Here is a 17,431-nt window from a genome sequence, read left to right on the forward strand (position 1 = left end):
ACAAAAAATGTCAGTGTGTTGACGAACATTTTCCAATCAGTCTTACTTGAGATCTGTATTTGGCTGTGCATTGTGAATTTCAAATCTTCATAGGGCAGGATCTTCCTTGCTCAAAGTTGGCTCAACACTGCCCGCCGCTGAAGTCAAGGATAATATACCCTTTTATCTCAATGGGAGCACAGTTAGACCAGTGCTGAGTGCTTTGAAAAATCAAATCCATAGTTGTTGTAAAGGTAAAGTGAAAAATGTTTATCTGAATACTCACCGCAGCATTGTCTACAACTATGTAGACTTCAACATACTTCTTTGCTTTCAGGTATTCCTGTTTCTAAGAAAAACATTTTGCAAAAGATTGTTAGGACCTGTTCCGATCTGCCCCCTTTAGATTCAAGAAGAATATTTTATAATCATATACTCTCTCTCTCTAAATTACTGAGAGTGGAAATGCTGTCATCCCAATTTTACACTTGAGAAGCTCAGGGTCAGATTTTCAAAGGTATTTAGGTGCCTAAAGATGCAGACAGGCACCTAGTAGAATTTACAAAAGCACCTAAGTCAGTTAGGTGCATAACTTCCATTGATATTGTTTGGCACCTAAGTCCCATTGACTAAGCCTAAATACCTTTGTAAATCCAGCCTATAGTTCTTTTTTTAATTTAAATTAATTAAATTTTGGCCTTAGATCAGTGCGCAACTCGTATTGACCAATAATATTCAAAACTGTAGTGGGTGAACTCAATCCATTGATTCCCCATTGGCAATTGCATGCTTGTATCTGCAGGCAGAATTTGCCTTTATTTGTGTTTAAAGCTGCCTGCTACTATGTTAATTAACATTGCACAATACTAATGAAAGATAAATTGGGTTCCCTTCAGCTGTGTACAGGTTTCAACAGCTTGAGTCACATTTCAGATCTATGATTTCATATTAAAAATGTATACCTGTCAAGGCCACATTTTCAAAATGCCTCCAAAAATGTGTGTGCAAACTGTGCCATTTCCATGTGCAAAATGTGCATTTGCAGATGCAATATTTGCATATTAAATTGGAGCCATTTCAGGTGTAATTTGGATGGATGTGTGCATTTTTCATGCACAGGGACTGATTCTGATGTAAAGGAGCTGTAACTGAGGATCAGGCCCATGGTTACAGACGCTGACTTTAGGATTGTATCTGTACTGATTTAAAACTAAATTAACTGAAAACGGATAATATTTTCCTCCCTTTCTAAGCTGTGGTTCCCAATTAAAACAACAAGTTATACAGTGTAGCAACCTGCATGGAACTTGGAGGGAGAAGCACAGGTTGCAGGAGAGAAGCATTCAGAGCAGGCACCAGGAGTCAGTCTGTGTACACATGGCTAGAATGCTAGTCACAGTTGCAGAATCTCTATAAATAGGTGCTTTAATGAAGAACCCATTTAGTTTTACAAGCATGTAATTCTCTCATGGAGTTACCCAGCGCACACAACATGAAACACGGATTGCCTCTATTCCAGCAATAGCATGGTGAATCCCTAACTACTACACCTAAGATCCTGTCTCACATTGCCCTTCTGGGTAGGAATAATTGATTGATTATTTTCAAAATATGGTGTAATTCACCCCTTTATGCCTGAATCACAAAAACTAATTCTCAGAAATGTTCTTAATGATTTAGTTTATCTTCAGGCTGGTACTCACTTCCAGACTGGTGCTGGATCTAGAGGACTTTTTGATAGGATCTTCTGATTCCCAGGTAGTGTTGGTTACGCCGCAAGTTTTTGGGCCTTCAACATCTTCCAGGTTTTCATATTTAAAGACTGCATGTTCCTCGCTGTCTGTGAGCTTCAGGGGTTGGATAAGGTATCTTTGACCATGGGTCTTGAAATATCCTCTGTGAAACATTTTTTTAAACCCCTCAGATTAGAATGAAGGTGAGATCTTTGAGAATCCATAGGATTTTATCAGAATAATAACGACTCACGTTTGTGGAGTACTTTTCTCCCCTAGTATAAGGATCACACTACACACCAGTGTAATGGTACATAGTAGAATTTTAACAGCCCTCAAATACAGTACACAACAGGAAGTAAAAAATGCCATGAAAAACTGAAATTCTAGGGGAAATTAGGTTAGAAAAGTAAAACTACTCAAACTGGAATTAAGCCAGTGGAACAGAATTCTGTTCATGACTTTTATACAGATGAGCTCTGACCAGAAAATGGAATTTTGATTCCATGGGAAATTTGATATTTTGGCATTTGTGTTCATCCTAATTCAAGAAGAAAAGATTAAAATTGTGCAGAACTTTTCATTTCAATATTTTAATTGGAAATGTCAAAATGTTTTGTTTTGACATTTGTGATCAAAACAAAATGTTTTCACATTCCAAAATCAGAAGGTTTCATTTCTGTGTGTTAACCTGAAACAAAACATTCTGACAGAGAATTCTGCTGAAATCAATCTTTTCCCCTAGAAAATTTCTGTGTGGATGAAACCTCATTTTCTGATGGAACAATATTCCTTTTAAAATTGTTTGACTAATGTTCCCAGCCCTTCAAATTGAATGGACTCTTTAATAGTTACAAAAGGATAGATTTTTGAATTGATTGTCTTATGCAAAAGACTGGATCTCCATCAACACAGCTCCACCTAACACCATATTCATGCACTGGTTTAGCATTGAATGAGAAGATTCAGCACATTCTGCTGAATCATCAACATAACTTCCTACAGCACATCGGTGTTCCTTTAGTTTCCTATCTAGTATTAGAAACAGAGTGAAAATATGCAGTTGTACTCCCTCCAAACAATTGCTGATACCCTCTGGCTTTTTCTTTTCTTTTTCCCTTTTCTTTATAAACAGTTTTCTTCAGGAGATCTGTAGGATAACTACTCAGACCCATTCTCATAGTGATTTCACCCTTATAAAGCTAAACTTTTGAGATCTTGCTGATTCATAGCACTGGCTGCAACTGTGACTGTAAATAAAGAGCAAGTGAACAAAAAGTCTTGTAGATTAAAAAGTACATTCATGTATCATTTCACCATGAAGACCATTAGCTACAATCTTACTTCAAACCACTGCAGGCACTGATGCTTGCTTCTGAGTCATTATCGTTTTGGATGTGACCGTCATAAAAACAGTGGTCCTGTTAGGAAGCAATGATAAATTGTCATATTGGGCCAGATCTTCAGCTGGTGTGAACTGGCTTAGCTCCAATTACATCTGTAGCATTATGTCATATTACATTATCGGTGGATATGTCCCATTTGGAGAAGATTTTTCGCCGAATATTGTAGTTTTTGTTTTATATCAAATCTGAGTTACGGTGTTCTGGTCAGAAAGGAGACTGGTACCCTCTCCACCATCCACTTTAATTGTCTATGCTTTCAAAAGGAAATTATGATCTGTGGTACCTCCTGCTTGAAATGGAAATGGAGGGTGACAATTCCCAGGTCAGTTACAGTAGCTCTGTTGTTGGTCTGTTGGCACAAAGATGCCCTAACTTTGGCAAGTCTAACCAGCGCAGGCTTTCCCCTCCATAGAAGAATCTTCCAGTGGATTACAGCTGCCAAGTTTATTTGCCTTCTGTTGCCCTGATTCAGCAAAGCACTTTTTCATGTACTTGACTTTAAACATGTGTTTCTCATGTTCTCAAAGTTAAGCATGTGCTTAAATGTGGAATAGGGTAGGATTACCCCTGTATTTAAAGTTAAGCACATGCGTAAGTGCTTTGCAGAATCAGGGGTTATGTTCTTTCAGTATGATGCCAATGCAGGAAACCACTTAATTATGTGCTTAACTTTAACATGATTAAGTCCTGTCAAGTCCCATTGAAGCTAAGAATATGCTTAAAAGTGAATATGTGCTTGAGGATAAAATTTTCAGATGTCCAGGTGATTTAAGAACCTAAATTCCAATAGAGCCAAGTGGGTTCAATGGGATGCCTAACTCACTTGGGTGCTTTTGAAAATGTTACCCTAACTACTTTCTTGAATACGGGCTTGTGAAATGGCATTTAAACCCACATACAAATGTACTTCTTTTATTGCTCATGGATGCTGGGTTTCACATTACGGTTTAACAGCCATTCATCACGATATGTCAGCTTCTTTACAATGAAAGAGTCATTGACGAAAGGAACATTATTAGAGAAAATAATAAACAATTGCTGTACACTTCATGCTGATGCAAGGTAAGCTGAAAAATGTTTAACCACAGAGCAGTATGAGCAAAGCTGGAATTCCTCAGTCATACAGCGTATCAGATGTCTGTGCAGCATGCCTTGTTTGGAATAATCTTTAACCAAATGCAAACTTCCATTTGGTGAGAGAAATAAATAGAACGATGAGGCCTGGCCTCTGTAATATTAAGAAGAGGAATCCTGAAGTCCTTACACAGATTTTACCCATCCAAATTTCTATTGTTACTCTTGCCTTCTCCAGGACAAAGAATATTTATTTCTGCATTTCAAATTGTAATTGTTTAAAAAAAATACAATGAACAATGGCTTAAAATAGGGGAGTTTTGTAGTTCAGTGGGTTAAGACCCACAGACATACAGTTAATTAAAAAAAAAAAAAGAACTTGTACAGTGACTGCCTTTGTGCTTATAACTGAGTAACTGATTGGTCATGGTCCAAGGAAGCCATCCGGTATAACCTGTAATACATTTTAATGCATCTGCTGTGTGGGTGGGAGGCAGGGTAAGTGTGTGAGTGAAGGTGTGTTTATCTGAGTTCATGATCTCACTGAGATTAGGCTCGTTAAATGAATAACATTGCTCCTTTTGTGAAACTAAATTATGCATACAGAGCCATAGAATGTTTAGTCTCAATGGGCCCCATTCCCTTTCCTCTGGGAATTCTAGCAGGTTGGGAGATGTGTTCATAAGCTATAGACATGAAAAATGTTTTCTTTGTTATAAAGAAAGCTATGGTTCGGATTCTCAAGTGGTGTAAATCAGTGCAGTTCCATTGAGGTCAAGAAACACAACCTCATTCATGAAGGCGAGTGAAGCTATGTCAATTTATAAGAGTTTAGGATCTGGACCTATATCTTCCATTAAAGAGTGGATTGTGCTGTTGCTAATATGGCGGTGAATCCCCCATGGAACACCATGTGATTACAGATTTGTAGAAGAGCCTTCGTATGTTACCTTGATCTGAGGACTTGTTGTCACTTCTCGACCCTCATGTGAGTAATGAGTTTCAGAGTAGTCCTTGGCAAATAGATCCCTGGAAAGAATACAATGGGCCTGTTATTCCAGCTAATAATGATGCTGGAGTAATCAAGGGAAGAAGTAATTACATAATGAGCTTCAAACCATTTTTTAAACACTAGTATGCATAGTGTTGTTATTTTTAGCATCAAAAGACTAGAGAATTAAGGCCGCTGAACAGTTAGGCCTCTTCACAACCCTTATCCAAACAAAGAGAGACTTCTAAAGTCAAACCAAAGCCTATTCATTGTATTAATATAAAATAACTTCCTGAGAGTACAAGACTATACCATTTTAAAATACATACACAGGCCTGATTCTTTCTTGGGCTGCTACACCTTGGGTAGTCATTTGTGCCAGTTCGAAGTGAATGTGAAACGCTACTATTCTGATGTGTTAGTGCTTTCCACCCACTTTGACTAACATGCAGAGCAATGGAAGATCTGGCTTATCTATGTACAACACACACACATATATAGAGATTGATCAATACTTTCCATTATTACCCTCTGTTTCTAGTTATTTATAACTTTGTCAAACTTTCCCCCGTGGGGATGAAATTGTCCATACTTGGTTTGTAGTTGAAGCTGATTTTTTTTTCACTGTAAGTCTATCTACATTTAGAAAGACATACATATAGGTGTAGATACAGAAATAGTAAAACACTAAATATGTGGACATGATATCCCTGGAATACGTTCTTTTAATTCAGCAACCACTGAATACACTGCATTCATTTTGCATTCTGCCTTGCTTGCATGCACACTGATCACCAGTGGCTCAATCTTGCAAGTTTCTGAGCGCTCTGGTCCCAATCCACAAAAGCACTGAAACAGATGCTTAATTTAAAGCAACCAGAGCAGTCCCACAGAAGTCAGTCATGAATTGAGGCCCAATTCACTTCAGCTAGTACTAATGTTCCAAACCTCTATGAGCAAGTTCGATGGGTCACCATATTTTTAAAGAAAGGAAGCTAACACAGAAAGGCTTCCCAATTCCTCTTCCTCTGCTCCCTTCAAATAGTTTGATTAGATTAAAACAGGGACTAACATTTGTTTCTGTTTCTGTTTCTATTTCTGATTGATTGCCACTTTAAGGAATAGTTACACAATCTTTAAAAACACGCCACTTAAAATGTACCTAAATTGACACAACATCAAACATAAAGAATTCAAAAGACACACCCAGCCAATGCAAAATAATGATTACACGTTATTTCATGTTTGCGCTGAATGGTCCGATAGTGTTCTGCTATTCTCTGTTTTGTATTATAGCCTCTTCTCTATGTACCTTGCATATACTATATGTATAGACTAAGCTCCTTAGGCCAGGACGTGTTTCTTATTTTGCAATATTAATTGAGAACCCAGTAAGATTTAGAAGTCTGATCACTTGTAAAATGTCAGGATGACTTCTTCTTATTACTATTATAATATTTTCCAATGTGAGAGCGCCTCCACATCCGCAAACAGGAATCAAAGCTCCACTGCATTAGGCAAAGAACAAACATAACACAAAGACAACCCCTGACACACAAATCTTATAATCTAGGATTTAGACAATAAACAACAGGTTAATTTAGACCAATAAGTAGGAGTGAGAGAGCAAAGTTAACAGTAAAGGCAGGTATGATTTCATAAATGGGCAGTAATAGTCTATCTACCTATCGCATTTTAATAATTTCTTCCTTATGAGGATCTCAGGATTCTTTACAAATGTGAATACACAATATCCCTGAAAGTTAGTCAGTATTATTATCGCCAATTTACATATAAGGAAACTGAGGCATGGACAGGTGATCACAAGTCATATTTGCTGCAGCCAAAGTTTTCAAATCCAACAGAAAGCAGCAGGAGCTGCAGGAATGTCATTACAATCACAGCAAATGTCATATATCTGTTTTGGAGTTGTGGCATGCTAGCCAGGCTCTGCTATAGTGCCACCGATTCTATTCTATTCTATTAAGGCTCTTATTCTGCTGCCATCACTATGATATCTGAGAGTTAAAATTTCAAATACACCTATCTCTTAGGACCCTAAGTCCCATTTGCTTTTAGAAACTGTATCCTGAGTGCTTTATAGTACCTTTTTCCAGTGACATGGGTGATAGTGATTGTTATAAGAAAAGAAAGTGAACTTACTTATTTTTTTCTAGATGAAGTATCACTTTCTCACCGTTGACTTTAATTTCATATTGCATCCTGTCGTCATATCTTGCCTGCAAATATTTGAGTGTTATAATGTCAATAGCAATAAGCACCAGCCTCACTGTGAATTTACTGGTCTTGAGATGCCAACAGCAACTCCCCCACGACAATAAACTCACTGGCAGTTCTAGACTAAGCATCAGTTTTTAAATGACGTTAATAAATTGAACTCTAAAATCTAAAGTCTGCTCTCAAAGGTACATGTACAGCTCTGCTGACTTCCATAGGAGACTCTACTTCACTTAAGACCCAATTCTGGAAAGCACTCGAGCACATGCTTAACTTGAAGCATGTGAATAATCCTATCCCTATTCATCGAAGCACCTAAGCATGATCTTAACTTTAAGCATTTGAATTGTCTTAGCTGAACTCAGTGGTATGTTATATCCCTTTCCCCTACCCTTTGTCTGTCTTGTCTATTTAGATTGTAAACTTTTCAGGGCAGGGACCTTCTACTACTCAGTTTATGCAGTGCCTAACACAATAGGCACTTGGTGGATCACTAGGCTCTATCTCAATAATAGTAATAATTATTGAAGTGCTTAAAGTTAAGCATGTGCTTATGCTCTCCTGTGTTGGGGCCTTTATCCATAGATTTCAAAGTACTTTATAAAGGACAGCCAATCTCACTGCCCCATTTGACAGATGGAGAAAGAGAGGCCAAGAGAAGTTAAGTGACTTAGGCCTGGTCTACACTAAGGGGGGGGGTCGAACTAGGGTACACAAGTTCAGCTATGCGAATAGCGTAGGTGAACTCGAATTACCCTAGTTCGACTGACTTACCCGTCCAGACGCGGCAGGGTCGAACTCCGCGGCTCCAAGGTCGACTCCACCACCGCCGTTCACGGTGGTGGAGTTCCGGAGTCGACCGGAGCACACGGGGAGTTCGAACTATTGCGTCTTGATTAGACGCGATAGTTCGAACTCCGAGAAGTCGAACTCACCGCGTCGACCTGCACGGTGAGTATGGACCTGGCCTTACTCAACATCCCCCCAGAAGGTTGGTGGCAGAGCTAGAAGTAGAACTCTGTCCTGAACCCTACCCACTGATTTGTTCCACCTCCACCCAAAGGTAGATTGGAGGATGTGGCTGTGCTGCATATTTTGGATCTAAAACTCAACACCCCGGAATGCTAGGTGCTTCTGCTCTACTGTTTTCCACTATCCACCGAGCTCTACTTTTGAGCAAAAAGTGCCACTAATGCCAACGAATGAGTTGGTTTACACTGTGAATAAACGTATTGTTATGAACTAGGAGGAGACACACCAATCACATTTAGACTTTGCCACTTACTTTTACTGTGTGATTATCATGGCCTGCCCTTGCAGGGGAATGGATTCAATAGTCTAGTTATTCTGTTCCATTAGTATGATCTGATGTCTGGATCTAACTTGTCTTGAAAGTTAAGTACACTCTGACCCAAGACAAAACTATCCCATTCCCATGCTAACAAATAAAAAATGCCTCCTTTATTACCCCATTGTTGGGATTTTGGTTTCCTGCTACATCTCTTTTATGTAACGTGTGTAGTTTGTGTGGATATATCACTTCGTAGTCCTTCACCCCAGGTAATTCCCTTCGTGCAGTCCCTAGGGGAAACAAAAAGATTTGTCAAAACAAATGTATTTATTTTTTTAAATTCCACAGTTTCTAAATGCTGTATCATTTTATTTAATTTTCATGCATTTCATAGAATCATATTCTAGCACTGCACAGTTTTTATACCAACACGTTGGGCCAGATTTTCAAGATGTCACCTTTACTTTTGCATTCACTGTTTTGCAACTGATGCAGGTGAGGTCAGGTGGTTCTGTAGAGTTAATGATCGCCAGACTCTATTACAGAAAGTTGTGCAAATTAACAAAGAATTTCTCCTGTATGGTAGGTAAGTAAGTTTACAGTATTCATGGGTAGTTGGGACTGGGAGCAATCTCAGATTAATTCTTTAGAGATATTTTCAACTAGTCTTTTCACAGAAATAGTTCCAGTTAATCCTCCTCCTGTAGCATGTTTCACCTATTATATCTTACTGGGTGTAATTGTGTGCATGTGATAGTTGAAAACTTTTCTCTCTTCTGCTTTTTATTGTCTTCTTTTTCTCTCCTTTTGTTCAGTCCTCTCCTACTCCCTGCTCCCGCTTTTTATTGGGGTTTTATATAGGAATATGGAATATGTTTAGTTCCTTATGAGAACACTTCAAACCAGCTGTTTTGTGATCAATATAGTTGTGTACAAGGACATTTGTAGGAGAAAGAGGGGTTCATAGATTTTAAAGCCAGAAGGGACCATTACAATCAGCTAAACTGGCTTCCTGCATAATAGAGTCCAAGTGATGTTGGCCACAGGAAGGAACTGTAAGAGATGGCAGGAGTGATATCAGACCCTTAGACTGAGGGTGTGCCCATCACTGGTTGATTGGATTCATAATTTGTGTTTGTGGTTAGCTCCTCAGCTGCTGCTAGAATATCCAGGGACAGCAACAGCCATATTGGCTTTTTTCTCATCTTCAGCCGGCCAAGAGGTTGCAGCTATCTCTTCTGGAAGCAGAATTGGTGACCACCATGTTTCCTTAGAACTAAGCTTCCATATTGCATTCTTCATGCAGAAACTATACCCAGTCCATAGCACAAGCAGTTGGGCGCCACATGGTGCTGAATCCAAATGCAACACTGGATTGTGCGGCCAAAACGTTCAAAAGTGACTAGTGATTTTTTGGTGCCTTGGATTTTGGGTGTCCAATCTGCAACAACCTTAGAGCGCCTGATTTTCATTAAGGACTAAGCAGACGTGCTCTGAAAATCAGGCCCTGCTAAAACATCTGTCTCAAGTTGGGCATTGGAAACATTGGACACTAGTCTCTCTTGAAAATTTAGCCGGAACTCATTAATAGCCTGGGCTGAGACTGCACCTTTCACTTGAGGATGTCAAAGCATTTTCCGTGCATGGTTAATTCTCATAACACCAGAGTGAGACAGGTATTTTTATTAGCTCTATTTTATAGGCATAGAAAGGATAAATAAGTTGCATAGTGAGTCAGTGGCAGAGCTGAGACTAAACCCCAAGAGGCTAGATGGCTAGGCATGTGTTCTAACCATTTTTCTCTGCCCCTCTTCACTTGAGTAAGTTGGAAAATTTCCATCAAAATGTCCTTTTTTCCTATGGAAAATGGCTTGTCAATTAAACAGAAATTTTTGCCAAAAAAGTTCTGGCTTTGTCCAAAAAAAAGAGTTTTCACTGAAAACCTGAAAATCTGAATCTTTGTATGCCAAACTCAGAAAAATTTCAGAGGGAACTATCATCGGGAAAAAATTCATTTCAAAGACCGCATACAGGTGCTTGCATACTAGAAGTATGAGTTGGTAGAATATGGATATTTTATCCAGCAAAGCGTATGTATTAGTATGGCCATTGGATTGGACAAATCTCATTCATTAACTCCTCTTGAGGCTATTTAAATGTTCTACAGATTCACACAAAAGCACTGTAGATATCCAAGACCAAAGTGAGTTAAATGCCAAAAGGCCCTGAGGCTATGAAACTTTGGTAATGACTGACTGACAGCACACTTCACTGTGAACAGATGTGCACAGCACTAATCATCATGCCAGAATACAAGCAAACCAGTTAGGTAACCAGAGAGCCTCATGGTTAGTCAGTACATCAGCATGTGCACATTTTGCAATACCCAGTAGTTATCTCCTGTGCCATTATTGCGTGGGAGAGCTGCCGTCTGTATTAAGGGTCAGATTGTACCTTGATAGGCACCTGCCCACACTGGGGGCATTTCAGAGCTGCATCAACTCAGCGTTAGCTTGAGGGTGGATAGTTCTTTGGGGCAGGTGCATCCGGCTGTCACAGGGGCTGGTGAGTGGGTGGGGATTGTGTTAAGGAAGGTGCAGCAAGCTACCCTTCTCCCCTCCCCCTTCCCCCCCCCCCCAGTGCATCTGGCTATCTTCACTGGTGGGTGTGCAGATGGGAGCAGGACCATAGCTCTTTTTGGGTGGATTACAACCAGATGGATGATAGCAAGGAATTGGCCATGGGCTGAGGAGGGCCTGGGGGTTTCAATTGTACCTTCTCTGTGCGGAGCTGGCTCCTCATTCCTTCTCTTGCTCCCCTTGTGCTATCATGATCTGGCCCTAATCATATTGCCAGTGCTCTTTTGCCAGTGTGTGTCTTCTGTCCAGGGGCGGCTCCAGGCACCAGCATGCCAAGTGCGTGCTTGGGGCGGCAAGCCACTGGGGGCGCTCTGCCGGTTGTCGCCAGCCTGCCTGCTGTGCTTGGGGCGGCAAAATGCCTAGAGCCGCCCCTGCTTTTGTCCTACCTGAAGAGCAAAATTCTTCTCTCAGGGCTCTCAAATCTCTATTGGGTATAATGCTGAGCTTAGGGTAGGAGAGCGAATTGCATTTCAGATGGGCATTGTGGATTTGGCTCTGGGAGCTCAGCCCTTCTTAAATTATTAACTAAGCCTGTAGCTCTGGCTAGATGTGATTTTGCTTCTAGATCCCTCTGTTACACTCGACAAACTCAGACCTTGGAGCAGTGCATGGAAGAAAGACTGGGACAGAGCATCTGTTTCAAGGCGCATGAGTGGTTTTTGAAAAATCTGACCTATTTCATGTTAACAGGCTAATTTTGTGATTGTTTCCGAGTGGGAGGAATATAAATAGAATTTACCCTCAGGCTGCAGAGGATATGTGGCACCTGTGTGTCATTTATATACTAGTGCTAACTAATGTCCGTTTACTCTAAATATTATTCCATCATGCTGTACACCGGCCTCTGCTGAGTAACCCCATGATCTTAACCATGGGCGCATTCCTCCAACCTTCTGTACAACCCCTTTATTGCATTATATCTGAGGCCTCAATGCAAGAAAGCACTTAGGCCCTAACTGTAAGTCCAATGGGACTTAAGCACATGCTTAAGTGTTGTCCTAAATAGAAATGCTTTCCTGAATCCGGGTCTAACTTAGTTTTTAATCTCTTTGCAGCAGAGAACTTGTATATATTGGGTAGCATCTAGCATACCATTAGGTACGATTAACATATTACCTAATAGCTGTAACAGACCAGTTGCATAGGGGTCTTCTGAGATAGTTCCTTCAGGAAGAACTTGATTGTTCTGGATTGCTACTGATTCCTGTGTGATGTTGATCATTACTAGACATATATATGTGGGTATATACACGAGTCCATCTATCTTCCTATCCCAGGTGGCTGCTGTGCATCTGTTACTCCTGTATTATTTCCATCTACCATGATCTCCCCTTCAACAAGCTTTGAGATAGCAGAAGCCATATGACTGATGCACTGGACCAGTGGTTCTCAAACTGTGGGTCGAGACCCCAAAGTGGGTCGGGGCCCATTTTAATGGGGTCGCCAGGGCTGGTATTAGACTTGCTGGAGCCAGGGCCAAAGTCTGAGCCCAACCATGCAGGGCCGAAGCCTGAGTGCTTCAGCCCTGGGTGGCGGGGATCAGGTTACAGGCCCCCTGCCTGTGACTGAAGCCTAGGGCTTGGGCTTTGCCCACCTCAGGGTGGCAGGGCTCAGGCTTTGGACCCCCTTCCTGGGATCCGGTCATAATTTGTGTTGTCAGAAGGGGTTGCAGTGCAATAAAGTTTGAGAACCCCTGGTCTAAACTATTCCAGAGAAGATCTAGCTTTGTGTCCTCTGGACACTATTCTATATCCACAGAACAAACAGCTCAGCTAAAACTGCTGACATTTATTCACTTTATGAAGCAATCAGAAATAGCCGCACAATGGAAGGGAAGGCCCCTTTATCATTCCCAGCAGAAAGAGGATGCACCTGGCCCCAGAGTGTTCTGGGCCAATGGGTAATATGTCTCCTAGTTTTTGCATTGCTGCTGCTAGAAGCACATGCCAGGCTGAGAAAATATTTAGTAGCCAAAAATGTTCTCTTATGCTGCCTTCCAAGCAATATTAGCCATTGCGTTGCAAAGTGATCCGAATGTAAATGGCTGTACAATGCCCACTACATCAAGTATGGAACAATGACTAGTACTGGTACCACTGAGGTTCAGTCTATCCTAGCTGCTGGATCTGGATCAGAGTATTATGGTTACTCTGCACCTGTTAGATCTCCATATTCCTATAGCTTCTTTGTCACCAATCCAGAACTGAGTCATGAAATATTATCTAATATCTATGGTAACAGCTGCTCTTGTTTTCCAAGCTGCTCTTGTTCCCTCATCCTCTAATCCAGCAGTTCTCAAACTGTGGGTCAGGACCCCAAAGTGGATCACGACCCCATTTTAATGGGGTTATCAGATTTGGAGTTAGACTGTTTGGGGCCCAGGGCTGAAGCCCAAGCCCGAATCCCACTGCCTGGGGTCAGACTTCGGCTTCAGCTGTGGGAGGCGGGGCTCAGGTTACAAGCCCCATGCCTGGGGATGAAGCCCTGGGGTTTCAGCTTTGGCCCCCCGCTTGGGTGGGCTCATGCTTCAGTCCCCCCTCCTGGGGTCATGTAGTAATTTTTGTTGTCAGAATGGGGTTGAAGTACAATGAAGTTTGAGAACCCCTGCACTGGACTACAGCCACTCTCCTGTTTTGGACAGATCACGCCCAGTGTGGATCATACACTAGTACCCAGGGCCGGCTCCAGACCCCAGCGCGCCAAGCGCGCGCTTGGGGTGGCATTTTGCCGGCAGGGCGGCAGGCGGCTCTGGCGGTCATGCCTGCGGAGGGTCCGCTGGTCCCACGGCTCGGATGGACCTCCCGCAGGCATGCCTGCGGATGCTCCACCGGAGCCGCGGGACCGGCGACCGCCAGAGCGCGCCCCGCAGTGCGCCGCCCTGCTTGGGGCGATGGGATTCCTAGATCAGAGGGGTAGCCGTGTTAGTCTGGTTCTGTAAAAGCAGCAAAGAATCCTGTGGCACCTTATAGACTAACAGACGTTTTGCAACATGAGCTTTCGTGGGTGAATATTGCATCCGAAGAAGTGGGTATTCACCCACGAAAGCTCATGCTGCAAAACGTCTGTTAGTCTATAAGGTGCCACAGGATTCTTTGCTGGGATTCCTAGAGCCGCCCCTGCTAGTACCAGTGTGATGTGGTGTGCAAGCTCTTGATATCCCTGTCTGGAGCATGGAGACACGTCCAGAATCCATTAGGATCACTAGAGTGAGAGGGCATTAGGATGTGCAGAACTAGAATCTGGGTCTGGGGCTCCTGGGTCCAAATTGGAATGAAAACCAAAAAAAAACCAGATTTCCCCCAAAATGATTGGGGGGGGGGACAACAGACATTGTTTTGGGCCATTCAAAGCATTTCATTGTGTTAAAGTTGAAATGTTTTCTTCTGATTTTTGACTTTTTAAAATGTTATCATAATTTATAATATAAACTAAAATATTTTTTGTAATGAAAAGTCATTTCAATGCATACCTTCAAAATGCTTTGTTCTGAAAAGGTCAAAACGCTTCATTTCAACTTTTGTTTTTGAAAAATGGAAACTTAGTTAAAATTGATACATTCCCATGGAAAGTTTCTATTTCAATGACATTTTGGACCTGCTGTGGCTGGTGGTATTTGAAATGGACTGGGCAAAGCACTGGAAAATGTGCCGGAGGTAGGGAACATACATGTACATGATGGAGGTGGCAGGAGAGACATCTTAGATGACCCAAATGGCCTTTTTCCATCTCCCCTTGTGCACGTGGTTATGTTGTATGTCTGTCTGTATAGTAGTGAAGTATGTGGTAGAGGTATTGTGGTAGTGAAGAGCTTACTAAGCGTAAGAAGAGTTTTTCAACTTCTGCACATGAAGAACATCAGTGTATCACGACCTAATTTTCAGAGGTGCTTGCACATGTGACTTCCCTTGAAGGTGTTCAGAGTCCCTGAAAATCAGATTCTGTCCTATGAGACATCACAAGGCCTATGTACCACATAAGCCCCCTTTAATCCTGTTGCATGGGGGTGAATTTCACCCTAAGGGACACATTTTCAAGGGTTCAGCACCTACATTTGGGACCAGAATTTCAAAAATAGGTCAGCTCCTATTTTAATCACATAAATAAATGCCAGGTTTTCCTAAGCGCTCAGGACCAAGCATCTCCCATTGTGACACTTGTAGATAGATTTTTCAAAAGAGCTCAGCACTCAACGAATGTTACTTTCTATGGGTCTGATTTTGCAGCTACTCCATTTGAGAAGTACTTCCTTATGTAAATAGTTTCAGTGAAATCAATGGGTCTCTTCAGTGAATAATGTGAGTGAGCACTAATCAGAGAGTATGAGTTCCTGAAACAGCCCCTAGCTTGGCTTTGTCTAGAATAGGAAAAGTGGTTGAGTGTTGTTACTAAAATTAACCTAACCAAAATTTCCTGTTGCAGATTCAGGGTAATGCCTTTAGCTTGATTTTTAGCAAGTCAAATTACAGCCTTGGTTGCTCAAGTTAGGTTGGGTTTAGCTAGGTAGCCTGATCTAAACCTGACCTTTTCTCTAGTCAAGACAAGCCTTACAGTTTAATACCTTTGGTATGTATTTCATATGAGGATTTTTATCTACAAAATTCTGGGTGTGTTAAGTAGGCAGTTATATTTTGTTCTGTTTCTAATAGTTTTCCTAGAGTCAGTTCTTCAGAGTGAATGTACGGTCATCTTGTTTTGCTTCAGGCATGATTTTAACTCAGTTTTTTCTGAGCAAGAAATGGATTCTGGATCTGTTACAACAGGTAAAAAATTGGTGATAAAGCATAAATAAATACCTCAATTTCCCAACCATCTTAAATCAGGAATTAACAGCGCTAGTTAGTGTGGATCTACATATAGGAATTAAATCTCTTTGATCAAGATATATAAAGTCTCAAGGGGAAGATTTTCAGAACTCTTCACAAGAAAATGCATATAATTCCATACACAAATGTGTTTAATTCTGTACATAATATGTGTGTGCACTGAAGACAATTACATGTCCAAGTGACCATGAATTGCATGTGCAAATGTGTGTATATTTGTGCATGTCGTGGTCTGAAAATCTGCTCCTGATTCAAATAGCAAGCAAGCAAGAATACACTAAAAAACTAATGTATGGCACCTCATATAGAATACGGTTAAATAATTATACATACTTAATATTGGGAAGGACTTAATATATAATTATTTAATCATGTTCTGGGTGATCTCAAGATATTATCCTGGTGCTGCATAAATATATGTTTATCGTTCTATTTCAGTTGCAAGTAGACGACTGTTCCTTTAATTCCAATAAAAAATTATAATTCAAATGTTGTAAAAGCAACAAATTAGCCAAGTTGAATAAATTCTCTCACAATTATCAAAAAATGGCTTTCTCACTTCCTCAGAACAAACTTGTTCCAAGTCTTGAGTCAATCTGTGTCCAGTGTAGTCAATCGGGTAAATATTTCTTTACTAATCTGCCTTTCTTGAGAATTTAAATGATTACTTTTTAACTTTAGTAGTGAAACAAAAACCTCTATATTCAGCAACACCATTGTCTTCAAGTGACTTCATCTGGTGTGAGTACAACAAATGCAATCATGGTTCTTCAGTATCAGCCACCTGTTGTTAATTAAAAGCTCACAAAAGCTATAGAAACTTATCAGTCACTACTTAGCAACGATTTGATAAAAGGGGAAAAAACTTACCTCGGTGTTGAGAAAGGAGCAAAACTGTAGAAATCAGAAGTACTTTAATCATGTCAGCTAAGCCAGGAAAGCGGTCTCCTTGATTTGAGAAAGACTGGCCTCTAGCTTCTTCCTACTTTAACCTGCCCTGCCTTCTGCAGTGAAGGAGGGAGACTGGGTCCTTCGGCTTTATTCTTGTTCCTACATGAGGAAGTGTTTACTAAAGGTGTTGCACAATTTTCAAGTTACAGCAATGCCACTGCATGCGGAAGTTACTGCTAGTTAGTTGGTGTCACTTGAATTGTGATATATTGATTGCTTCTTTCAAGTGATTTCACAGAGCTACTGCCTATTGCCAAAGGGACTGGAATTGTCCGAAGGCTCTTTTTGTTTAGCCTGGACCTGGCT

The 17,431-nt window shown here is 40.9% G+C and overlaps 1 protein-coding gene across 1 annotated transcript in view; it reads right to left on the reverse strand.

Annotated features, from left to right (window-relative positions):
* The window catches only part of ADAM28 (ADAM metallopeptidase domain 28), a 43,424-nt gene extending 26,209 nt beyond the window's left edge, over positions 1-17,215 (reverse strand). Inside the window, exons 1-7 of the mRNA XM_039527886.1 lie at positions 17,045-17,215; positions 8,890-9,002; positions 7,347-7,423; positions 5,143-5,221; positions 3,057-3,133; positions 1,683-1,875; positions 266-328 (exon numbers count right to left, since the gene is read on the reverse strand). Coding sequence (XP_039383820.1) covers positions 266-328; positions 1,683-1,875; positions 3,057-3,133; positions 5,143-5,221; positions 7,347-7,423; positions 8,890-9,002; positions 17,045-17,096 — 654 coding nt within the window. The 5' untranslated portion in view covers positions 17,097-17,215. The remainder of the gene's footprint in view (positions 1-265; positions 329-1,682; positions 1,876-3,056; positions 3,134-5,142; positions 5,222-7,346; positions 7,424-8,889; positions 9,003-17,044) is intronic.
* Between the last annotated feature and the right edge of the window lie 216 nt (positions 17,216-17,431).

Source organism: Mauremys reevesii, linkage group 2, assembly GCF_016161935.1.
Source record: "Mauremys reevesii isolate NIE-2019 linkage group 2, ASM1616193v1, whole genome shotgun sequence".
NCBI classification, from domain to species: domain Eukaryota; kingdom Metazoa; phylum Chordata; order Testudines; family Geoemydidae; genus Mauremys; species Mauremys reevesii.